Source organism: Protopterus annectens, chromosome 13.part0 (assembly GCF_019279795.1).
Source record: "Protopterus annectens isolate FY-2018-M chromosome 13.part0, PAN1.0, whole genome shotgun sequence".
NCBI classification, from domain to species: domain Eukaryota; kingdom Metazoa; phylum Chordata; order Ceratodontiformes; family Protopteridae; genus Protopterus; species Protopterus annectens.
In genome coordinates this window covers 1,161,976,828-1,162,002,892 of record NC_056747.1, presented here as the reverse complement: position 1 = coordinate 1,162,002,892, position 26,065 = coordinate 1,161,976,828, and the positions used below count along the sequence as shown (strand labels likewise).

General features: G+C 41.7%; 1 protein-coding gene across 6 annotated transcripts in view; it reads left to right on the top strand.

Moving 5' to 3' along the window:
- The window catches only part of HDAC5 (histone deacetylase 5), a 2,571,411-nt gene that overhangs the window by 2,101,427 nt on the left and 443,919 nt on the right, over positions 1–26,065 (top strand). For all 6 annotated transcript variants that reach the window (XM_044055165.1, XM_044055164.1, XM_044055163.1 and 3 more), the window contains one exon: positions 7,423–7,713. In XM_044055165.1, coding sequence (XP_043911100.1) covers positions 7,423–7,713 — 291 coding nt within the window. The remainder of the gene's footprint in view (positions 1–7,422; positions 7,714–26,065) is intronic.

Sequence of the window (26,065 nt, the reverse complement as noted above, 5' to 3'; positions counted from 1 at the left end):
TCTAAAGCCATTTCCTTCTTCTATGGGCACCATGGAAAGAGCCTCCCTTCTCCTGTTGAGGCACACTCTACAATGGCTGTTGCTTCCTGTGACACCTTCTTCAAAGGAATGCAGATTGACTCCATTCTGGGGGCAGCCACATGGTCTTCAGTCCATACCTTTACCAAACATTACAAATTGGACAACATTTCCAAATCCCGGGCAGGATTTGCAAGGGCTGTTCTTCATGGCTTCATGGAGAGTGTGACATCAGTGCACTGGTCCAGCAATCAAGGAGCTTCAATCCTCACCACTAAAACTAGTAAGGGGCATCCATATAGGGAAAGGATAGTAAATACACACACAGTAAAGTACAATTTCCCTTAAGAGCACACAGAGATCACAGTTAGTCTGGGGCTAGTTTCTCCCTAAATCCCCAATAAGACTCCCCACTGGCACAGCTATAGGGTCCAGATATCAGCCTAGTGGGCAAGCTAAAACCTCCAGCACCCTCTCTGTCCAACCAGTGCTTCATGTAGCCCAAGTAGCTGACATACACACACTTTGAGATAAGAGTTATATGCAATCACACAGACACTCCTGCGTAAGGCTGGCACAGGTTCTCAAGTTGTGCCCCTTTTACTCAGACTGTATGGTAGTACCACTTGCCACCACCCACTAATATTTATCAGCTACTAAAAGGCCCTTATCAAAGAGTGTCCAATTATACTGTGCAATATTATTATCCAAATGGTAAGTGTAACTGAACAGCAAGGCTATTGGAGTGGCTTTGTACAATATCACCAAATACATGCAGTGTACTCTTAGACCTTAAATTATCTGTACACAAAACAGCCACAGTTGAAAGGTTTAAAATATTTAATAATAAATAATAAAAACACAAGACAATACTTCTTACTACACAGTGCTGTTCAAGAGTTCAGAGATCACAGAGAAATACTTAAAGTAATACAGTAGAAAAGTTCTGACATCAATACAGAAAAAAAAAACTAATCTAATCTTCATAGTTACTCGCTGTATCTAAGAGAAAACACAATTCTAAAATAAACTTACATATAGAACACAGGCAGAGTGCTGGTGAATTGGATGTTCTCAAGACAATTGCTAAATGGCCTCTGATTCTCTCTCTTCAAATTAATAACACAGTGCTACTTCACATTACATAATTTTTAACAATTTTCTGGTTTTCCCAGACTAACAAAAAGTCAGAGGTTAATAGCCCTTTTGATCTTGCAGCTGGTCAGGAAGCCAGAGCAATAAAAGACATTATACATACAAATTATGTATGTATACATACATATACCGTGACAAAAAAAAATTCAACCCGATAATCTTCTCAAACTCATTACAAGCAATTAATTGGAATTGTTTAAAAACACTACCTCTAGACAATGCAGTCTCATACTTCAACTCAACATTCTTAAAATTACTAGACTCCCAAGCTCCCTTACGGACAAAGAGAATAAAAACTAAATCAGCCCCATGGCTCTCCAATAGTACTCTTGCTACCATGAGACAGAGAGACAAAGTCTGGGCACGCTACCAAAAACATAAGACAACACCAGTCCTTAATGAATACAAAATGCTCGAAATAAAGTAAAAACTCATTACTCTTGATCGTCAAAACTACTTCTCCTCACTCCAGAACCATAATACAAACAACCCTCAAAAATTCTGGAAAGGGATCTCCACTCTCCTCCACCCTAGCAAACCAGATACTCCTACCCCAGACCCTAATGCTCCAGAACTTGATTTAGCCACCCAATTCAATTCTTTCTTTATTGACTCTATTTCCAAATTGACCTCCTCATTCTCCAACACCTCCCTGCTAACCAATACCCCTCACACACCCCTACTCTCTACTTCTACACCCTACTCCCCACCCACTAACTCCTCTACCCCCCCTTCTGCACAAACTCTAGCCTCATCACACCACCCCAAAATTCCCCCCTTCCTGACTGCACCCTCTTCTCATTAAATCCCATACCTACATCTACTATAAAGAAACTCCTTCAGAAATTGAAACCATGTACCAATGCTCCTGACAATATCCCTTCTTACTTTCTCAGCATAGCTGCTGAAACTCTTGCCTACCCCATTAGCATCTTAATTAACCGCTCCCTACAGGAATGCACTGTTCCCCAAATCTGGAAACAAGCCTTTATTATACCTCTACACAAAGGTGGTAACAATAATAACATTACTAATTTCCGTCCCATAGCCATCCTGTCCCCCATTTCAAAAATACTAGAAAAATGTGTCCAACTTCAACTCCTTCCACACCTCCTGGACAACCATCTTATAACTCCTACACAGCACGGTTTTAGACCTAATCATAGCACTATGACTGCCCTCCTCTCCTTCCCTGAAATTGTAAATAAAACCCGCGACTCTGGACAAGTTGTTTCCACCTTACTTCTTGACCTTTCCAAAGCCTTCGATACTATCTCGCACAGCCTGCTCTTAGCTAAACTCTCCAAACTTCACCTATCTTCCTCCTCCTTGAACTGGTTCTCTAGTTACCTGTCTAACAGACATCAAGCTGTAAAATGGAAAAAAGCCACTTCCTCTTTCCTTAGTACCCCTACAGGAGTTCCACAAGGCTCCATACTGGGTCCTCTTCTTTTCAACATTTTTATTAATGACTTCCACAAATCGATCCCATTCTCTAGCATCATCCAATATGCAGATGACTCAACTATCATCTGTTCTACCTCTTCTATCGCTACACTACAAAAACTTACTCAAGATGCCTTCTCTTCCACAGAGCAATGGATGCTAAGTAATCATGTAGCTCTCAATGGTACCAAAACCAAACTAATGTTATTTACTCCCTCTAAAGTCACTCCACCCGACATGGATACATTCTTAATTACTACTCAAAACAACTCTCCTCTTGAAATAGTGTCAGAGACCAAACTACTTGGGGTTCTAATCGACAACCAACTTAAATTTAACTCCCACCTGCAAAAAAACATTAAAAACGCATCAAAAACTTGGCATGCTTTATAGACAGAATGCCTACCTCACATCTGCTACTAAAATCACTCTCTCTACTTCCTTCCTTATCCCCTGCCTTCTCTATGGCGCCCCACTACTAACTAATCTTCAGTCCTTGTTTAAAAACAACTTACCACCTGCTATAACAAAATTGCAAAATTCGCCACCAGCCATAAGTCCTCCACTCACCACTGTTTCTCCCTCCATAAACTAAAATGGCTAGAACTTCCCGATCAACTAACTTACACTCAACTAACTCTAGCCCATAAGCTTATTCTAAACCCCTCCCTCTGTCCCTCCCTTTCCTCTGCCTTTAAAATGCACCTACCTAACAGAGTTCTAAGATCAAATAATCAAAATCTACTAGAAGTGCACAAACCTACTCATCCCTCAGGCAAAAACCTTCTCTCCTTCAGCCTCGCTCGCCTCTGGAACTCCCTACCTCCACCCATCCGCACCACCTCTAACCACTCTACCTTCAAAAGTCTCTTTTCTTATATCTAGCATCACAGTGGGAATGCTCTTGCTCCCACCCTACATAACTAACTCTACCTAATTTCTTTCAGTATCACACCCTACTTTTATTTAGTTACTATGTTTGTTCTCTAATCTGTATTGCTATTCACATTTGTTCTATTACTAGCATGTTTCTTTCAATGTATTAACTGTTATTATTGCTATTCTGTATTTGATAAGTTGTATTTTTATTACTGCCTACATAGTATTAATATCTCTCTGTACCTACATTGTCACTGTCAAATGTTAAATGTACATTTTGTCTGGGAGCTTTTCTCCCCAGGATTCCATTGAAAACGGGTTATTTTTGGCCCAATGGACTATCCTGGTAAACCAACTGCAATAAATTAAATTCTAGCGAGCATGCCGCGGTGGTGCAGCGGTAGCGTTGTTGCCTCACAGCAAGAGGTTCTCCCGTTCGATTCTCGGCTTGGGTTGGGAGTATCTTCTGTGTGGAGTTTGCATGTCCTCCCCGCGGTGGAGTGGGCGTTCGAAAGACATGCGTTGAATGGGTGTGCCTTTATGGAAGGTTGGGCATTGGACTGGCAACTCGACACCATAAAAAACAACTGCCAATCATTAGTGAACCGGAGTTCCGCTGTGGCGACCCCTAACCGGGAAAAGCCGAAACACAAACAACATACATAGAAATTCTAGCAATTAACTCTGGTCTCAAAACAATAGCCAGAATTCCTTCATCCAGACATCTCGGCTCCGGGTTTTAGATCAAAGAATTATACCATGCTTGACTTATCAGCTTTCCTCCAGCACAGTGCAATATGGTTACATTTTTGAAGTTCAACATTTAGCAGAGAATAAGCATGTGGCTTATATTAATATTTACAAATGATAGAATTGTCTATCTATCTGGCTAGCTGGCAGCCATCACCTATCTTCACAGAGAGCTCCTCTGCTCCTACCACCTTCCTTTCCTTATGAGCTTTGGTATTCTTCCTCATGTTAAGAATACTGCAACAGAGGAATAGAAGGACATAGATTAGTTGTGTAAAATCTTACCATAACGGTTGATGACCTTCTCTTCTCTGTTGCAGTATTCCATCCCTCCCTCCTTCCCCCTAACTTTGTTCTTCCTTGGATGTACTTAACGTATGTACTTCCCTTAGACGGGCATTCCTCCAGGGGCACTCCGTTCTGAGGATCATGTGCGTACATCACGTTTATGGCCAACATCCGACAGCAGCCTATGTGCAATGTACCATGCACCCATAGTATACTTTCCAACGTTGGGTTGTTGCAGCAGGCCTCCCTCATGTTAAGAATACTGCAACAGAGAAGAGAAGGATATCTATTGTTATGGTAAAATTTTATACAACTAATCTATGTATTACAGTCAAACTGGTGCATTTCAACTGTAATATAATTTGACCATTACAATTACAGATGGAATTTACCACAAATCTTGGCACACAATGAATGCGTGCTGCGACCAAACCAACTGTGACAATGTGTAGCAATATATATATATATATATATATATATATATATATATATATATATATGTGTGTGTGTGTGTGTGTTTGTGTGGGTGTGGCTATATGGGTGCTGGGCACTGGAGCGAATGGCAAGTGATGCAGTGTCCTACACTCGTATATATAGAAATATATATGTACGTGTGTGTGTGTGTGTGTGTATATATATATATATATATATATATATATATGTACACACACACACGTGTATATATATATATATATATATATATATATATATATATATATATATATATGTATGTGTGTGTGTGTGTGTATATATATATATATATATATATATATATATATATATATATATATATATTTATTTATTTTTTTTTTTTTCTTTCAAGAAATACTTGATTGATTCTATAATTGCAGGTTTCCTTCTCAGATCCTCACTGAAAAGTGGTTTTGTTCACTGGATTATATCCATTTAACAAGCTATACTAAGTAAGTGTCTTTTTACCCTCTTCATCCTTGTGCTGTAGAGCCATGGTTATTTGATAAATACTTTGTTGAGGGTGCTGTAAATAGATATTTATTTATTTATACATTTGATAACTGCATTAATTGCACTGATCCAAAGACCCCTTGCAGGCACAATCCAGGACAGAAGGCAAGTAACAGATTGAATCAATAATAACAAGAATATGAATATCAGCAGTAAACATTAAACAGTGATACAGTCTGTTATGTTTATATCCTTTTTATAATAAGAAACATTTTGTTTTCTTAAAGTTAATCTTGTCAGAATAAAGATAAAAAGTATATGTAGTGGTATTTAAAAAGACAGTAAATGGATGAAAAATAAAGGACCAAAGAAAAGAATGAAATAAGTATTTTCCTATGATGGAAAGGAGTAAGACTATGTAGAGACAAAGTTGTGAAAGGTACAAGGGATGTGTTGAATACCTGTAAAACGTCTTGTGTTCCAAAATTATGATTTTTTTTTGTCTTTTGATAAATATAACCACTACAGTCTCATCAATGATCACAACAGACTCCTGTTTTTTGGCACTAGAAGGGAATCTGCTGAAACCTATACAGCAGTGCCTTTGCAATGTCAACCCCTCACCATGGTGTCCTTAGGAATAATCTGCAGTGTCATGTTTTTGTCTGCAGTGTTAGCAGATAGCTACTGTACTGTTAGGAGTGAAAACAGTTACAGGTTTTATTCAGTATTACTGTATATAAAACACAACAGCACAACAGAGAAGTAGCTGTGGAGTTCTGGAACTGCTTTGACTCAAATGAGCAGACATGAGTATTCCACACAAAATTAAATTACTGCAGAAAAGTTTGCAGTTATTGTTGTTGACCCATTCAGTTTAGAGTGTCTTGGTCAGTTTAATCATAACACTCTAACAAATAATATTTTTGCTTTTAATTTTAACTGGGTAGTCCTGCTGATTGCACCAGAGCAAATACAGCAGGCTTTTACATACGTTCAGCTCTCTGATATCCCTTTGAAAACAGTAGCCACCTGTGCTGGAAGTAGAACAGGGACTTGCTTCGGATGTTAGATATAATATGATTTGATCATGGTTTAATTATTGCACTTTTCTGAAATGCATTTATGTTGTTTTATAGAAGCCATAATTGAATTAAATAGTATTTATTGTCTTAATGCTTAGGAAATTAGCACTAATCTGCATTTGTCTCATTCCTTACTTTGGTTCCTGTCATAGTTTAATTCCTTACTATGGTTCCTGTCATAGTTTTGCAAAGGAGAGCTGGATTTAGCTGCTGCTGACAGATGCCTGGAGGAACAGGCTAGGTATTTGGATGTCCAGCAGTATAGCTAATAAAAAGGACATAAATTGGGAGCCAGGCCTGCTTGTGAAAGGCTAAGAATCAATATTATGTACAGTCATCTGACTGCCAGCTTTTGTCAAGGGAAAGCAGAGTTGCAGTTTACCTGGGATTTCTCCTTTTCTTGAGATGCAGTGACATCAGAGTTGGTTTGTTTCTACACACACACACACACACACACACACACACACACACTTTTATGTATATGTATGTATACCCTCATACTGGAGATAAAGAGGGCACTTTTTTCACATTTGATTGATAGCAGTTGCCTGTGATTGTTCTGTGAGTCAGTCCCAGTGGAAGTGATGGCCTGCAGATGTTGTAGCTTTGCTTTTGATAAGCCATGAAAGTGTATGAAGATACTTATTTCTCAGTTGTGTCCATGAGATGTGGAAATACTGTGCAGACTTTCGGCTCTTGTTCAGTTTTATTACAACTGATGCAATTCTTCTTCTTGGTTTTTTTGTACATCTGTTAGAAAATGAGCAAGTTTTTACTGAGGCAAACAAAAGCATCTCTTGAAAGTCTGTTATTTTTCTGAGAAAATGCTTAGATCTAGAGTGTCCTAAATTCTGTGTGTTTGATGTTGTCCTTGCAGATCCTCATCAAAACAAGTGAGTTACCTCGTCAGCCTACATCACATCCTGAAGAGATAGAGGAAGAACTGACAGAGCAGCAAGGTATGCTGGAAGACCAGGAATTAACAAAAGGAATGGAAGGACAAGATAATGATGATAGGTTAGCAAGCGAGGAGCCCAGTGAGGAACTGGATAATGACTGCACACAAGTGAAAGATGAAACAGGAGAGAGCTATGACGAAGAAGACGATGACGAGGAGGAGCAGTCAGACTCCAGAGACGTGGAGGAGTTGGCCCTAAATTATAATCCGGTAATCTCTGTTCTTCTTCATGTCTCCTGGATCAGGGCTTCATGATATTTTATTCCAACGTCCTCCAGCATCTCTTCAGTTCTGTGAACTGATGGCCCAATTTTAGTCACACTGTATTCTTTTTATTTAACTTCTGTATTGGTGGACGACATTGACTTTGTTGTGCGCATTAAATGCTGGGAAGTCATTTCAATACTTTAAGACAGAAGTCAGCAACAACATTAGAAGTAAATGTATTATATGTGTTTAGACATGTGGTATTACTTCACTATTCATGTTGTAGTAGTTTGGTTGAAATTAGCTACTTGCATTTCAGCATAGCTTATAAAACATAAAACCAAGAGGACCTACAAACTGCTTAAGAAACATTTCATTATTACAAACATAATATTTAGCTGCTATATTTATTGCAGATTGTTTAAGAAGTATATCATTATTATACTAACAGGAAATGTCTGCTCTAAATTGTGGAAAAGTTGCTTAGGCACTACAGAGAACACACATTTCCTTGACTTAAGGGTTTCTTTCATACTCTGTAAAAAAAAAAGGGCAGTATTCTATCAAAAAATGTTACTATATATTGTGTATTTCTGAAATAGTTTAGTGTGTCATAAACAAGTGTGTCATTAAGCTTTGTTTTGTCTACCCTCTTACCACCTTCAGTAGTAGGTTTTGAGTTCAAATTTTGCAGTCACTGATAGCCATTTTTATGACTGGTCCACATAGTACATGCTTTGCATAGGTAAGGAATGTGATGTGGGTGGTAGAATTTTCCAATACAATGTCTGTGAACCTTTAGAGCAAGAATCTCTGCTCCTTGGTTGTTCAAATATTTGGAAGCTTCTCTTTCTCCTGAAGGAATGTATAAACATTTCACATTTCTGTGCTTCTTATAGCCCATATCTTCATAGACTCATTCTTTAGTGCTCATGTGTAAACTACTGTTCTTTAAACCATACATCTTACAAGAAAATTGAAACGCCTTCAAGAGGTGCTAGCACCAGCATAGCATTTGTGTGTGTGTGTGTGTGTTTGTGTGTGTGTATGTATATGTGTTTGTGTGTGTGTGTGTGTGTGTGTGTGTGTGTGTGTGTGTGTGTGTGTGTGTGTGTGTGTGTGTGTGTGTGTGTGTGTGCATGCGTGTCAGAGTAGCCCCAAACTACCTTAATTCATTGCTTTTCTTTGCTTTTAAATATCAGTGACCTTGTTCACCTACTAGGAGATAAGTCTTGCTGTGTACAGAATAGCAGTGCCTTTTATTTTCCTTTCATCTAATGACTATAGACCCTTTCACCTTTCTGATATCTCAGTTTTGGTACTGTCCTACACCCTTATTTATATTTATTTATTATTTCTTACAATTTGGTTGTGAGGAAGTTCTAACTGGATCATGGAAGAGCCCTTTTCAGTGGAGACCTGGGGAGAAAAGCTTCAAAATATATTCAGTGAGGAAAAAAACTTACAAAGAGATTACAGCAGACACTTTGTGAGTGCAAACAGTATTTGTAGTGTAGTAATTATAGATTTAGCAAAGACTAGGTGTCTAGGTGTTTGTGACAAGTAGCATTTGTCAAAGAAGGAAAGTCAAAAATGGGGATTGCTGTTAAGATGGAAGTATATACATTGTCTGTTGTAAAAGAGTGGGGACAGGAGTGCAAGAAGAGCAAGAAATCAAGAGTTAAATATTGACAAAAATCTAAAATACAAAAATGTATACTAATCTAGAGGATATAATGTAAAAGTGGGTGAGGGAGGAATGCATTTTTAGTCTGCATGATCTCTATTTGAACCCGTGTCATATATTCCCAGACTTTTTGCTTCAGTAAGAAACAAGAAACTGAATCCATTTCCACACCACCCCTAACCACCTTTAACTCCTAGCAAACTCATAAAACTATATAAACTTTCCAAAAATGGAACTTACCCCTCCATATAGGGATAATTACCCCCAAATAGACAGCTAATTCCACAGGTTTTACTTTTTCTAAACTTAGGTCTAATCATTTTGGAATCAAATATTAGGACCAGTGTTCCCCATTGCAAAGATGCATCTGCTTTTGTCCTATCTCTTTCCCTCCCCTGACGTGAAAAACAGCTTTCATGTCCTCAGTTACCTAATTTCTATCCTTAAGAAAAAAAGTGCACTGGCCACCCGTAAATGAATAAGCTAAATCATGCACTATTATATTAAATATTGTATTACTAGGGTTGCTAAAGATGCAACTATTTGTGGGGGTGTTCACTTTTCTTGGTATCAGACTTTCATTTATTTTCACCAAACTGCTCACCAGTTTCCATTTATGTACTAATAGTGACATTTCTTATACACGAGCTTCAAAGCATATTCTTCACTTATTTCTTGATTAATTGCCTGGAGCTGTAGCCTTACTATCTCCAACTGCTGGTATTTATTAATGGGGGGAAAAAGAACTGTAACAGCTTTTCAAATGCAAGAAATAGCTCTTCTCAAATACTGGAAAACTACAATTGTTCATACTTCCGTTTTCTAGCCTGTTTGCTTAAGGGAAACAATTTCCCTTGTCTGCAGTGTAAATTAACAACATTAATCTGTACTTACAATTGTATAAAAACAGGGCTAATTATTATATTTTGACATACACATGCTATGATCAGTACAGTTTTCCTTCTTTCTCAGTAGCCCAAAAGCACATTATATTACTTGTATCCAGCCTTTATCTTGCTACAGTATAAACCCTAGATACATTACAGTCAAGAAAAACTGCTTTATTACTTTAATATCAATAGAATGAACAGATCTGATGTCAGTTTTCATTCTTCCTCAAAGTATGGGTTCAGGTCCGATGCTCAGATCTGACTCCGCTTTTATTGTAGTCATGGCTACCAACAAACTCTTGAGCTCTTTCCCTACCCATAGTGCACCATCCCTAACATCCCTCAGACCTCGTTTGCCACTTTAGAGTTCATATGTGGTTGCCTTCAGCTCTCGAGTTTTCAGTGAAAGATAAGTTATTTCTTCTTAATTTTTCTAACTATTTCTTCAAATTTCACCTGGAATCGAGTTTATCCTATATTTCTTAGGTAAATATCTCCTTCCCTTTACCTTTTTAAACTGTTTTTTAACTATTAATGGAGAAAACATATGAAATGGAATAAAATTCCAAAGAGAACTTTATTAAATAGACATCCAGTAACCACTTTCATCTTTACCAGCCATTTTTCTCCATTATTATGACAGTTTATTTTGTGGCTTTATTTTTCCATTTTGGTGTCAGTGTTTTATAAGTATCGATAGTATATGTACAAGATTTTATTGTAGTTCTTAACACACTGTTGCCTACAATTTTGGTGTATATTGTTCAGGACTGCACTATTTATCAGAGTTTCACTGGACAGGAAAGAATAAGCTGATGTTAAAGGCTTTTCTGCCATGCTATTTTTCCGAAGACTTTGCTGAAGTTCAAACCCCCCCCCCAAACAAAATATGGAGACTTGTCAAGAGGTCTGCATTCTCAACTTCTCTAGTCCTTGCTTCTTCAGAACTGAAAAGAAAGAACAAAAAACTGGATCCGAGCTACATCCAGTCCGACCATCATCATATCCAACCACACATTTCTTCAGAACCTGAACAAAAGAAGAATTAATGTAGTACTGAAAGGTTTACTTCTAGCTACCTTTTTCTCGGAACATTGCTGGAGTTCACTATTGAAGGACCCTTCAATAAGGTTCAGGTGTTCAAATTCTTTGGCTTCAGCATCATTCTGAACGTAAGAAAAAAGAGAGAGAGGCAGTCAGAAAGAGTTTGGATCCAGCCTTTGGATCCTACGTCCTCCTTGGAGCCAACAGGTTTGACTCCTATCATTGGATCCTAAGTTTTCGGATCCAACAGGCATCATTTTTAACTCCAGAGAAAACTTGCGAATCCAAACCCCCTAGCCCTCTCTTCTGATTCTAAGTTCTCCTCAGATCCAACAGGTCAGGCTGTTACGTCTGCATTAGATCCTAAACTTTTGGGTCCGAAGACATGTCTTGTTACTGAGAAATGCTGCTGAAGACTGCACTCCCTCTAAGGCTTTCAAGGATTAACGGGTGACTTGGTGCTGTTCCTTTTTTGAGCAGATAATATCCCTTACAGGAAAAACCTTCCATTTTCTTAATTATGTTTGTGTTTTATTATTTTTCTTTTCAGGAAAGTTATTTTAACACTAAATGATGTGATGCTATCCATGCCATTATTCATCACAAATGGGTCTTGGATCCGACCTCAGATCTGAGCCAGCAACTAATACACAGATCCAGAGCTCAAGCTCCTCCCTTTCCCATAATCCCCTGATGACATATAACCCCCAGATCTCATTTGCCGCTAAGTGCTTAGGATGTGATCCAGTTTCGAGTTTCCTCATATTCAGATAAGTGACTCTTTTTGTCTAATTTTTCCTTCCTTTTGATAATGATAGTCTATGTTTGTGTCTAAAATAGTTTTTCCTCCACTCCCATTACTTAGTTATCAGGTTAGTGATAATTTTTCTTCCCCTAGCCATTGTCTCATTTTTTTCCCACTCTTACCCCTTCCTTTAGTTAAAAAAAAAAATATATATATATATATATATATATATAGTTTCTTCTTCCTTTTCTCATGTGTATATGAGTTGTATCAAGTCTGACAGACCTTTGGATTTCCAAAGGTGCCCCTCGTGTGGTTGGAAAATGCCTTTTTCCAGTTAACACATGGAGTGTCTTTGGGCCCTTATGGAGCACTGCAATAAGTTACTGCTGAAGGGCTTGGCTCAGGGTGGTCCCGTGCCCTCAGACTGTTATGCCAGGTCCTCTCAGGACCCAAAGAAGAGGCCTCCCCCTCCCTCCAAGGGGTCTTCATCTCTTTCTAAGAAGCCTAGGCTATTAGATTGCAGATTCCCAGACCTGCGTCTAGCCTCTGTGGCTTCAGATCTGAGCTCTTCCACTCCGAGAGCCTCAGATCAGTCTCTCAGATCTGAGGTCTTGCGGTGTCGATGCCTTCAGATCTGACTTTGTGCAAGCTTTCACCAGATCCGACTTATTTGTTGGATCTGTCTGGCACACGATCTAAAGCATCGGATCCTTCCAGGACTTCGGATCTGATTGCTTTATCAGAGCTGATCGTCATTGAGAGTTCCCCAACTAGGTTTTACAGAAAATCGGATCTGATGCATTGGAGTAGGTCCCTCTCCTGGGAACACAGGGCAGTTGGATCCAAGGCAAGATCTTCAGCTAGATCGGGGCATTTGTCAGCATTTTCCAGATCTTCCATAAGCTTACTGCCCTTGGATATGGACAGAAAGATAAAAACTCCTCAAAGCCCAGATCGAGTTGGGCTTGTTGTCGTCCCCATCTCAGATGCCCAGGGGACCTACCCCATCTGCATGGTTCCACTCTCCTCTTCCAATCCATCTGGTTTTGAAATGTCAGGACCACAGTATTGTTAGTGAGAGGCTGATTGTGTCCGGTATTCCTCTCTTCTCGACACCACCAGGGTCCCTATTTGGCTCTGTTCCACTGCCCTTGGAATAGAGGGTGCCTCTTCCCTATGAAGTCTGTGCTAGCTCCCTGGGAGTGGAGTTGGGTCCAGAATTTTGGACTGTTTCCTTCCTTTAGGGGCTTTGGCACTGGATAGCTTGGTGGCTGTCATTGGGGGCTTCAGTGCTGCGTCGGAGTCCCTTCTTCCCTCCTGGGTGGCTCTTACCGCTGGGGAAGGAGAGGGGAGCTTTGTCCAGTCTGCTGGTCTTCTGGGCAGTAGGGAGGACCTTCTCCAGTTTGGCAGTCACCTCTCCTTCTTCTGTAGGTCCCACCAAGCCTCTCTTGGGTTTGGGTGTAGAGACCTCGTCATCCTTCCAGGGTCAGCCCTCCCACGAGAGCCTTCAGACAGGCACTGCCGCATTTGGGGTTCCTGTCTCTTCCAAGTCCTCACCTGAGCCCACCGTGGAGGAACCCCCTTGGAAGAGAACGTATAAGAGGAGACACTTGGACTCCCCCAAAGAGTTCCTCATGGAAGACACAGATTTTGTGAAGGGAGACAGGTCCCCAGATTTTCATCTGAGGGAAGTGTCCTTTGGGGACATCCTAGAAATTTTTAAACAAAGAGACAGTTGGTCTTCCCCAACCCCGTCTTTGGAGAAATCCGTGTTCCTGAAGACCTTCAGGACAGGCCCATCTTCTACCTGGGTGTCCTCCCTGCTGACGAGCTTGTAGAGCCTACTGCCAGCAGGGTTGGAATGAGCTGGATACGATGGAACTCGTGCCCAAGAAAGCCAACAAATTCCTCAGTCGTCCCAATGATAAAGCATTTTGGAGCAAGGACGTACCTGTCAGTGCCTTCATGTTGGCCGCTGCTACTAAGAAAGAGGTCAGCCTGCCCAAATCCAGTCTTTTTCTGTGCCAAAATGTAGGGTTTATTGGGGTCCAATTGGACACAGTATCGGAGACTGCAGCAGTACCCTTACACAGGGTTCAACCTTTTCGAGATCAGGTCTCTTGCTTGCTGGATTTAGATCGCCTGTCAGTTCATCTGACTCTTCATGCATTAGGTTCAATGGCGGCAACCATCCAGTTAGTGCCACTCACCAAGTATCATATGTAGGTTCTTCCATGGACCCTGGCAGTCCAGTGGTCCACTCAGGTTCTTCCCATATCCATGACCATTAGAATGACTCAGGTTTGCAGAAATCACCTTGCTTGTTGGCTTCAGCCTCAGGACCTAATTCTAGGCAGACCATTTTGTCTTCTCCCTCCCAAGGCCATGGTGACCACTGATGCTTCCATAGAATGGCAGAATTTTTCTGGGCATGATGGTTCAAGGCACATGGTCCCCCATAGAGACCAAATTGCACATAAATGTCTTGTAGATGAGAGCAGCCATATAGCAGCATTTCACCGAGCTCTCCAGCTAAGTGCTTTATCTTATATATTTACAAAGTTTTGTAAAAGTTTTTCTCATTTATTGTTTGTTCTTTGATATCTTTATACACTCAGCTCTACCCACAGGTATCCCTTTCATACCATTGTTGGTATTTTGAACTTTCTACCCTTGTGGTATCTTATTACCATTGTTGGTATTTCTTTTCTCTCTACTTTCTTCATTCTCTCCACTTTCCTCACTCCTTTCCTTTTGTGTGAGAGTGTGTACTGTTATGTCTGAGAAGAAGGGAACTACGGGGTTTAAACACTACTCTTCTTGCAGTGGTAAACTTCTGAATAGCGACCTTCATGAAGAGTGTGTGTACTGTTTGGGGGTTCCGCATTTGTCGGCGAAACCCCCATGTGATCTTTGTGCTAGCTTCAGTCAGCAGACGCTGAATGAACGCTGGAATAAATTGATTTTGAAGTGCCTACTTTCATCGCCTTTTTCAGAGGCTGTTTCTGCAACAGAGGTCTCATCCTTTCCTTCTGTGGACAAGAAACGTCCTCGCTCAGACCCCTCTTCACCAGCTGGTGACAGAGGTAAAAGCCATAAGCACAAGGCCCAAAAGTCTTCCTCCGAGCACCGTACTGCCTCCTCGGTTCTGACTACATCGGTCCTGAGTTCGGCTCCAGTGAAGCTTACCGAGGTCGCCTCTTCGGCGCATACCCTGGCACCGATGACTACGGCACCATCTACTACTTCAGCTCAGACCAGTTTGTCTGCCTTTGTCTTGGCACTGATGTCGCCCGTCTCCCCTCTGATGTCGGTTCCGACAACAACTTCGGAGCCGTTTCTGACATCTACTCCTGTTGTGACCTCGGCTCCAAGCCCTTTCTCAGCTCCAACCATTCCATTGTTGCCAGTTTCTAAGTTGGAATCATCAGTGCCATTCTGTGATACACCATGGACCCGATACTCTTCATCTGTGGACCCACCAAGCCTGCAGCCCCTTTTTGGACCGGCCTGATTCCGGTCGGTAAGATCCACCAGGAGCCTTTCAGAATTGGATGTGGTGCACCTCTTTGACCAGCTGCTGACCGCCAGGGGAATTTCAAATTTGCCAAAACCCTATCCCACTCCAAGCTTTGGGTCTATTACTTCGGTGACCCCCTACATACTCTCCTCCCTTGGATCCCTCGGTTCCGAGGCTTATATACCTGACGTTTTCGAGAGGACCCCCTTCCTAGGCACCAACAACTATAGTGTATGAGGCCCCTTTGGGTGTCGGTTCCGTTGGAACCCACTCTCTCTCAATCTCATGCTTGGGGGGGGTGGAACCTCCGGTTCCGGTCTCTGTTCTGACTGTGTTGTCAGTCCCGGCTATGGATCCGAGGGTGACTACCGCTCCGAGTTTGCTTGAGGTTTCATCCCCGGGGGCAGACAGTGTGGAGCGGGGTGTGACCCTGGTTCCGATTTTGTCTTCTTCGGTTCCGGGCTCCCACTCCTCTTAGGGTGGGCCCGCTTTCCAGGTGATGGAGAAGGTGCTTGCTTCTAGCAATCCTCCCATGTCGGTTATCCCCCCAGTTTCTTCTGAGTCGCAGCTGTCAAAGGCCACCCCCCCCCAGGACTCCGAGAGCACAAGGCCCAGGAAACCCCTGTCCAGGGTATTTCCCTTTCCAAGTCTTCTTCGGATGCTCCCACCAAAGAACCCCCCTCGGAAATGGGTATGTAAAAGGAAACACATGGACTCCCCAGAGGAGTCCCTCACAGAAGATATGGACTATGATGATGGGGAAGGATCCCCACGGTCACCCCCTGATGATGTGTCCTTTGGAGACATCATGGAAATCTTGAAACAGAGGAGTGACTGGAAGCCCTCCAATCCTTCCTTGGAGGAATCCGTATTCATGCAGGCCTTTTGCTCTCAGCCCTCTACTTCTTGGGTGACCCCCCTGCCGATGAGTCGGTTAAGTTCATTGTGCAGTGGGCCTGGAAGAACCCGGACTCCATTGAGGCCATCCCCAGGAGATCAGACAAGGTACTCTCCCCTCCAGAGGATCAACCCCATTGATCTAGAGGCTTGCCAGTGGACGCTATGGTGGTGGCGGCAGCCACAAGAAGGACCTTGCGGAAGAGAGTCCTGCTGTCCACCCACCCAACAGAGAGTCCCGGGCAGTGCTCAGGTTAGGGAAGCAAGTTTTTGCATCAGCGACCTTTGCAGTTAGGTCTCTGAACTTTTGGCACATTTTACAAGGCTCCAGAGAGGTCTAACTCTCTGGAACCCTCGCAGGCCAAGTATCAGATGGAGCACGAGATAAAGTTGCTTCCCAACTTGCTACCCTAGAGTCTATATCCTGGTTGGGAGGGCAGCCTAATGGTTAAGGTGTTTGCCTTGCAAGCACAAGGCGCAGGGTTTGAGTCTCACAAGGGATAATTGGCTAGGCTTAAAATGGCTCAAAAGGGCAGTTAGCTTAGTATGAACCTATAAAAAAAAAATGATCAACTCATCCATGAGGTTGCTGTTGCACGCAACCGAAGGAGCGGCTAGAGCTGCGGGTGCAGGTGTAGTCATGAGAAGCCATGCCTGAGTGAGCATTTGTGACCTCGCGGACTCTTTCAAGTCTTCCTTTTTGAATACCTCTATTGAACCATCAACTCTGTTCGGTGCTAAGGTCAAGGATACATTAGCCAGATGTGAGCAAGACGAGAAGACCTTGTCTGCCGTAGGCCTACGTTTTTCCAAACCTCAGCGTTCCTTCTCCAGGAATCAGAAGAGCAGGAAGATGTGGCACAAGAAGTCTCAAGGTCCTTTCTGTGACGCATGTGGTGAGGACTCCCCCAGAGGCAGAGGGGGTTCCAGTAATGGAAGATGCCCCTTTCGGGGCAGAGGGGGTCCCCGGAACCAGGTCTGCAGAGATTCCTTTTTGGGTAGAGCACATCAACGCTCCTGAAGCGCTGCCCGATTGCTTTCCTCTGGAAGCAGTCGGGGTGTGTTTTTCTCTGCACCAAGCTGCCTGGCTCTCTATTACAAACGATCAGTGGGTGCAGAGAATCATTACCAGAGGCTACCACATTCCTCTAATATGTTATCCAACACCTCCGAAATCCCTTCCCGATGTTCCACCCAGTCAAAGGGAGGAGGCAGCTTCCGAAGTATGAAAGCTATGACAAAACTAAGCCATCCAACAGGTCCACCCAGATCATTGCGGATCAGGGTCCTCAAAATTCTTTTTGGCGCTAAAAAAGACAGGGGACTGGAGGCCCATTTTGATTCTCAGCCAACTAAACAAGTCATCAGTTCAGACCAAGTTCCGCATGGTCACGATTCAGTCCATCCTTCCCTTTCTGCGGGAGGGTGTGTGGATGTGCTCATTAGATCTCTGGGATGCGTATTACCATATCAAGATGGACAAGCGCTCCTGGAGCCTCCTTCACTTCCAGTTGGGAGCCAATCACTACCAATTCAGAGCCCTGCCTTTCGGTCTCTCGACAAGCCCCAGAGTGTTCATGAAATGTCTGGCAGTGGTAACAGCTCATCTGAGACTTCAGGGATTCCAGGTATTTCCGTACCTAGACAATTGGCTCCTCTCCGCCCCCACCAAGCGTCTACTGGTCAGGGCCCTCCACTACACCCTAGCTCTAGCGCATTATTATACACTGGGACAAATCCAGTATTCAACCATCACAACAATTGGAATTCAAAGGGGCAATATTCAACACCCAGTCAAGCCTGATCTCCCTTCCTCTTCACAGGCTTCGGAGATTAAGGGCAAAAGTTCAAGTGATACTCTGTCGAAGAAAGATGTCTGCAAGGGAAGTCCTTCAAGCCCTGGGGTCTGTGGCTGCAGCCATCCCTATTGTCCCCCTAGCAAGACTGCACATGAGATTACTACAATGGCTCCTTCAAGACCAGTGGATACCCAATCTTCACCCTCTGAGCTTGCAGATTCTTATCACCAACACTTGTAAACAAGATCTCCTTTGGTGGATGAATACTAACGAAAATCTTTGGTGTTGCCCCTTTCAGGCTCCCCAGCCCAGCGCCACAGTGACCACAGATGCTTCCCTGATGGGGTGCGGGGGGCACTTCCAGAGAAAGTCAGTCCAAGGCATATGTGGTCCAATGTAGAGGTCAACTTGCATATCAATGTCCTGGAGTTAAGAGCGGTGTTATTGGCGTTGCAAGCTTTCCATCTGCCCGGAACAATTGCTGTCCAGTCGGACAACATGTCCATGGTCTGGTATATAAACAAACAGGGAGGGACCAAGTCCTACCCCCTATGTCGCGAAGCCATGAGAATCTGGCAGTGGGCGATAGCTTCCAACCGCTTTCTGATTGCAGCGCATATCCCAGAGAGCTCCAACATGATTATGGACAGGAAAAGCAGATGCATTCTCCGGCCTCACTAGTGGTCTCTCAACCCAACTGTGGCGGAGGAAATTTTCAGCCGTTGGGGCCAGCCATGCTGCAACCTTTTCGCCTCCCCCTCAAACACAAAATGCAGCAGCTACTTTGCCCTCTTTCCCCCTCTCAGGGAGTCACCGAGAGACACTTTGGTTCACAATTGGCCTACGGGTCTCCTTTATGCTTATCCTCTGATTTCTCTGATTCCCCTTGTTCTAAGGAAAGCTATTCGATTGAGAAGCAAAGTGATCCTCATTGTCCTGTTCTGGCCTCGTCAAGTATGGTTTCCCTTCCTCCGTCCTCATCTGCTACAACCTCCTTGGATCCTAGACACTCATTAGGACCTCATATCTCACCTACAAGGGCTGACTCCCCCGAATCTGTCCACTCTCAAGCTGACAGCTTGGTTTCTCCACTTCTGTTAGTTGCCAGGCAGGAAACCCTCTCTTCACCTGTACGTGATATTATCTTGGCCTCTCATAAACCATCCACCAGGAAACTTTACAGGGACAAATGGAAAAGATTCTCTATTTGGTCACATAAGCAGAAACTAGATCCATTCTTGGCCCCCATAGCCACTATTCTTCATTACCTGGCTAAACTGTTCGACAATGGGGCATCAGCTTCCACCATTCGAGTCCATCTAGCAGCTGTTTCCAGCTTCCATAATGGTTTGGATGGAGTCCCGCTTATTTCCTCTCACCTTTGTAAGACTTTCCTCAGGGGTATTTTCCACAGCAAGCCTCCCATCAAGCAGTTGGAGGAGGCATGGAATCTCTCCTGGGTTCTGCAGTCTCTCTCTCTGCCCCCTTTTGAGCCTGTTGCAACATGTGATCTAAAATTCCTGTCATGGAAATCCTTATTTCTGGTGACTGTCACCTCAGCCAGACGAATTTCTGAATTACAAGCATTGTGTATCAAGAGCCCTTATCTGATCTTTCATAAGGACAGAGTATCACTTCGTACTAACCCATCCTTTCTCCCCAAAGTGGTTTCTGACTTTTCGATTAACCAGTCCATTGAGCTCCCTGTGTTCTTCCCAAATTATTCTAACAAGGGAGAATACTGCCTACAGTCCTTGGATGTTCATAGACAATTGTGTTTCTATCTGGACAGAACTAAATCCTTTCGCAAGTCGGACCAGCTTTTAATTTCCTTTGCAGGTCCTAGAATGGGAGGTGCAGTATCGAAAGTTACTTTGTCTAAATGGCTCAGGGATTGCATTGCCTTCTCATATTCGCTCACGGATGGATCTAACCCTGGCCAAATCAAAGCTCACTCAACTAGAGCTATTGCAACATCGATTGCCTTCCATTCTAGGGCCTCCATGGATGACATTTGTGCAGCTGCCATTTGGGCTAAGCCCCATACCTTTATCAAGCATTACAAATTGGATCTGATCTCCAGGGGAAGAGCGGCCTTTGGTTCAGTGGTTTCTCAGGAATGTTCTTCCATGAGGTCCACCCAGGTTCTCCAAGTAGCTGGGGACTAGTGATGAATAGGAAGAAGATTAACAACTTCAGATAAAGAAGTTATGTTTTACCATAACGTTCCATCTGAGTTGTTGATCTTCTTCCAGTCATCACCCCCCCCCCCCTACGACCCCCTCCAAAGGTTCCTGGCGGATTTTCTGGGTCTTTGTGGTGTCTTAAGGTTTCTGTGCAGAGATGGCCTCTGACTTATTTCTTCTGTATGTTACATGCAAACTCGATCTGAGGTAACTGTGTAAAGGGCATTGTGGGTAGCAGCTTAGCTCAAGAGTTTTTTGGTGCACACAAGCTTGGTATAAGGCCAACTCGGTTCCGAGGGCTCGGAAATGAACCCATCAGTGGTGACTGGAAGAAGATCAGCAACTCAGATGGAACATTATGGTAAGACATAACTTCTTTTTCCCGACAGTTCCAACATGCTGGCTGACAAACTCAGCAGGTATATCTTGAGTCCCCACAAGTGGTCCCTGAATCCATCAATGGCAAGTCAGATATTCGACCGTTGGGGTCAGCCATACTGTGATCTGTTTGCCTCCCCAGTCAACCACAATGCAGGAATTATTTTGCTCTGATTCTTCCAGCTGGGGAGTCGCCCATAAATGCTTTGATTCACGATTGGCTGCCAGGACTACTCTATGCTTGCTCTCCTACTCCTCTAATACCCTAGGTCATACAGAAAGCTTACCCCCTGAAGACTCTTCTCATCCTCATTGCCCTCTTTTGGCCTCGTCAGGCATGGTTTTCCCTTCTGCGGTCTCATCTGAAGTATCTTCCCTGGATGTTTGATCCCATTCTGGATCTCATTTCCCATCCCTAGGGCTTCCACTTCCCTATGTCCAGACTGCTCATCTAACTGAATGGTTTCTCCAGTTCCAGTAATCCTGTCGCAGTCCAGGCTTCCATCACTGGTGAAGAGCATCATCTTGGCATGTCAGAAGCCATCTACGAAGAAGGTATATTCCAGTAAATGGAAAAGGTTTTCTATTTGGGCCAGACAGCATAATTTGGATCCTTTTTTGGCCCCGGTTCCTGATATTTTTCTGTCTTCTCATTTTCAGGATTGGGTGAGTTTCTCTGTGATTAAGCTGCCCAGTTGGCAGCCATTTGTAATTTCCATTTGAATGAGGAGCCTACCTTTTCTTCTAAACTGTGCAAAGCATTTCTGAAAGGAGTTTTTCTTCTTAGACCACTGGATCCTTCTCCACCATGGGATTTGACCTTGGTGCTGCAGTTCTTGTCACAAAAACCCTTTGAACTGGCTGCTTCTTGCGATATTAAGTTCCTCTCTTGGAAGACGGCATTTTTAGTAGCCATTATGTCTGCCAAGTGAGTCTCAGAACTGCAGGCTGTAAGCATTAAGCCTCCATGTATGGTCTTCCAAAAGGGGAGAGTGTCCCTTAGAACAAATCCTTCATTTATTCCTTAAGTTTCTTTGGAGGCTAAGCTCAGTCAATCAGTACAACTACCAGTTTTCTTCCCTAATTACTCTAACAAAGGAGAATATATCTTGTATTGTGTAGATTTTCATAGACAATTATGTTTCTATCTGAAAAGAAATGAGGAATTTTGGAAGTTGGACCAGCTCTTTGTGGCCTTTTCTCAAAACGGAAAGGGTATGGCAGTTTCTAAAGTAACTATCTCTAGATGGATTGCTAGGTGTATTTCCTACATTTATGATAGCAGGCATGTGGAACTATCTAGACCAGTTAAGGCACACTTTACCAGGTCAGTGGCTATGTCTTCAGCCTTCTTGGTTAAACTTTCCTTGGATGAGATTTGTGCGGCTGCTACTTGGTCTAATCATCACACTTATGTTTTGCACTACAAGTTGGACTTGGTGTCTAGGAACAGGGCTTCCTTTAGTTCCTCTGTGCACATCCTTCATTGAGGCCACCCAGGGCTTATAGTAGCTGAGGATTCTGACCCATTCATGATGAATAATGACATAGATAGCATCAGATAAAAAGTTATTTTACATTCCAGCCTTTCTTCCCCCTTCCTTCTGGGGATCTGGTAGAGCCAGAGTGGTTCGTTCTTGGTTCCATTTGTTCAGCAAACTTGATCTGAGGGTTAGAGGTCAGCAGAGGATTATGGGAAGGGGAGAAGCTTAAAATTAATTGCCGGCATGGATCCAAGACCCATTCGTAATGAATAATGACACTGGATAGACTTAACAAACACACACCCAAAAGCAAGCGTAATCCAAAGGAGGTGACTCAACGAGCAGCGAGTGTTAAAATTCCAATTTAATGTAAGCGCTTTCGAAGGGGTCAGTGCCCCAACTTCTTCAGACAAAAAACAACTCTAACATCCTCGCCTTATATACTAATCTAAACATCAATTATTCTATTAACAAAACCAATTACTTTATAAAAAATTCTTACTTCAATTTAAAAGTATTAAAATATAGCATTCATTAATACTAAAAAAGCTTGAACTAATCTAAGCTATCCACAACCCACATTCAGGAAACGTTTAATACAACAATGTTAAAATTAAAAATTGAAAAATATTTTTTAAACTTATATTTTTACTATTTGTTATTAATAATAATAAAAATAATAAAAGCCTTGGCATCACTTATTAGTGCAAACCTTAATTACAAAACCATTATAAATCCCTCAAAAAAGCAGCATCATCAATTTTTAAGCCTGCCTATATATTAATGTTAATATTAAAAGTCGCATATAATATCATTGACACTTGGATAACACACACTTCCAAATGCATATCATCTCACCCATTCTTCAGTATTATAACTCATAACAATGTCTACAAAAAATGTGTGCGTCCATTTCTACAAAGCTGCCACCTCTGCTTCACTAATACAATCCTTTACTCATTTTAAACAACCAAGTCCCTTGAATAGGTAGCACTACAAGCATACGTATATATATGCTTTTATGTTTCTACTTTAACCTACCAATTTACTAGGCATTATATGTGTTGTGTGTGTGTGTGTGTGTTATTTAATATTACCCACATTATTTTATATATTTATAAAATAATATTATACACATGTAAATTTATAAATTTATATATTCGTGAATTTGTCTGCTTTCTATCTAAACAAAGCTTTTAACTTCAAAATACTTTTAATTGATGCATATTCATTTAAACCTGGTGGAATATGTGCTGATGTTCGAATTTGCCACATTAATTCGTTCTCCTCTAATTTAAGCTGCCATGGTCCACCTCTCATCTCACATTTCACTTGTATTACTGTATAGGAGAACGTATGGTTTGGGTTATCAATTATATGTTTCACCAGCGCATTTGTATTATCCCCCCCCCTATTAATACAATGTTGGTGCTCATATATTCTTTGTCTAATTTTCCTTTCCATTTTTTCAATATAGTATGATGGACATATTTCACAACATGCAACTTACACCACCCCCTTAGATTCACAATTGAATCTCCCATTAATTACATATGACTTATTTTTTATCCACACTTTATTACCTAGTTTGATGAATTTACATTGCGGACATGTTCCAAATTTATTCATACCCGTGACTTTCTTTTTGTTCTTATTTTTCTCAAGCAGACATTTTAAATTTGGGCCCCTTCTATAAGTAAATCCCGGTTTTAAACCTAAAACCTTACTCAAGCTATTGTCTTTGAGAATTATAGCCCAATTTTTAGAAAAAATGTCCCTTATTTTATTATGATCAATGGAATAAGTAAATAGAAAATTTAGCCCCAAACTTTTAGTTTGGGTCACCATGCTTATATCATGCTGTTCAGCTATTATCTCGGGGTTATTATCATTACCATTGCATAAAAGTGGTCTAAAATGCCTTGAACTCCTTTTCGCATTCACCTCCAAAATAATGCCTCCTATAAATACTTCTGGGTAGCCTCTTTTGATGAACATTGATTTCAATAATTAACATTCTTTTATGTAATCCATATCATCTGAGACCATCCTTGCCGCCCTTACCATCTGTCCTTTAACTACCGCCTTCTTCTGGTGGTAAGGGTGGCTGCTGGAGAAATGCAAGAAAGCATTCGAATGGGTGGGTTTTCTGTATATCATAGTCTTATATTTGCAATTAACTCTATCTTTTGTTAACATAACATCAAGAAAATTAATGCCATCAAACCCTATATTATATGTGAATTCTAAAGAGTCAGTCATAGCTGTCATGCTTGAAATGAAGGTTTCGATGAGACCTTCTTCCCCCTTCCATATCAGGCACATATCGTCTTGGTACCTAGTGTACCATGACACATTTTTCTGGAATTTTCCTGCTTTTTTGAGGGCTTTATAATGGTTTTGTAATTAAGGTTTGCACTAATAAGTGATGCTAAGGCTTTTATTATTTTTATTATTATTAATAACAAATAGTAAAAATAGTAAAAATATAAGTTTAAAAAATATTTTTCAATTTTTAATTTTAACATTGTTGTATTAAACGTTTCCTGAATGTGGGTTGTGGATAGCTTAGATTAGTTCAAGCTTTTTTAGTATTAATGAATGCTATATTTTAATGCTTTTAGATTGAAGTAAGAATTTTTTATAAAGTAATTGGTTTTGTTAATAGAATAATTGATGTTTAGATTAGTATATAAGGCGAGTATGTTAGAGTTGTTTTTTATCTGAAGAAGTTGGGGCATTGACCCCTTCGAAAGCACTTACATTAAATTGGAATTTTAACACTCACTGCTCGTTGAGTCACCTCCTTTGGATTACGCTTGCTTTTGGGTGTGTGTTTGTTAATGGCACTGGATAGCACAGATTCCAAGTTGTGATAAGTAGATAATTTTTTTTGAGATATAATGGACCGTCATGAGACTGTATTGTACTCTTAAACAGGCACTCTAATTTTCATGTCTGTTTAAAGGTTGTGTAGTAACTGAAAAACATTTTTCTGTGAAGAAATTGTGTTTATTTTACTTTTTGGGATGGCAAGGTGTTTTAAAGTGCTTTTTACTGTGGTTTTCTGTGCAAAACGTGACTGTCAAAGACTTGTGCTTTTTACTGGCATTTGCTGCTTGTCTTCCTTGGGAAATAGACACCATTTTTGGCTTGACCAAAGAAAAACTTAAGCAAGTAGACTTTGCCATGACAGCAGGCTAGCAGTTTGCTTCAGCTATAGATGAGTGACTCTGCTGTGGCTATTTGTTGTACCCCAGGTCCCTATAGTGTAGCACCTACAGCTACTATGGACCAGGGGTTAGCCATGTTCTCTGCGGCTGTTGGGATCCCCTCATTTGGCAAGGGATGGACACTGTTGTTCATCCAGGGAGACAGAACAAGGAAGGCTTCCTTGTTGTGGTAGAATGCTGTGCCCATCTTAGGGAAGCTGCTGCTGCATTAATATCACAGTTGGCCCCATTTTTCCTGTCAAAAAGAAACAAAAAAAACTAAGCATATATCAACTCCTTCCCAAATTTTCTTAAACAGGTGTAGTTTATTGAGCTTGGCTCAGGGTTTAATTCAGGTTACTAATCCTTCTTGTAAAGTAGCTTTTGGTAAAAGACAGAGGGATATGTCTTTTTCTGAAGAGATTCAAGATTCTGAATCTGAACTGGAACATGAAGGGACAGATACCGACTTTTCTCCTCTGTCTTCTGAGTAAGGCTCAGAGGAGAGCT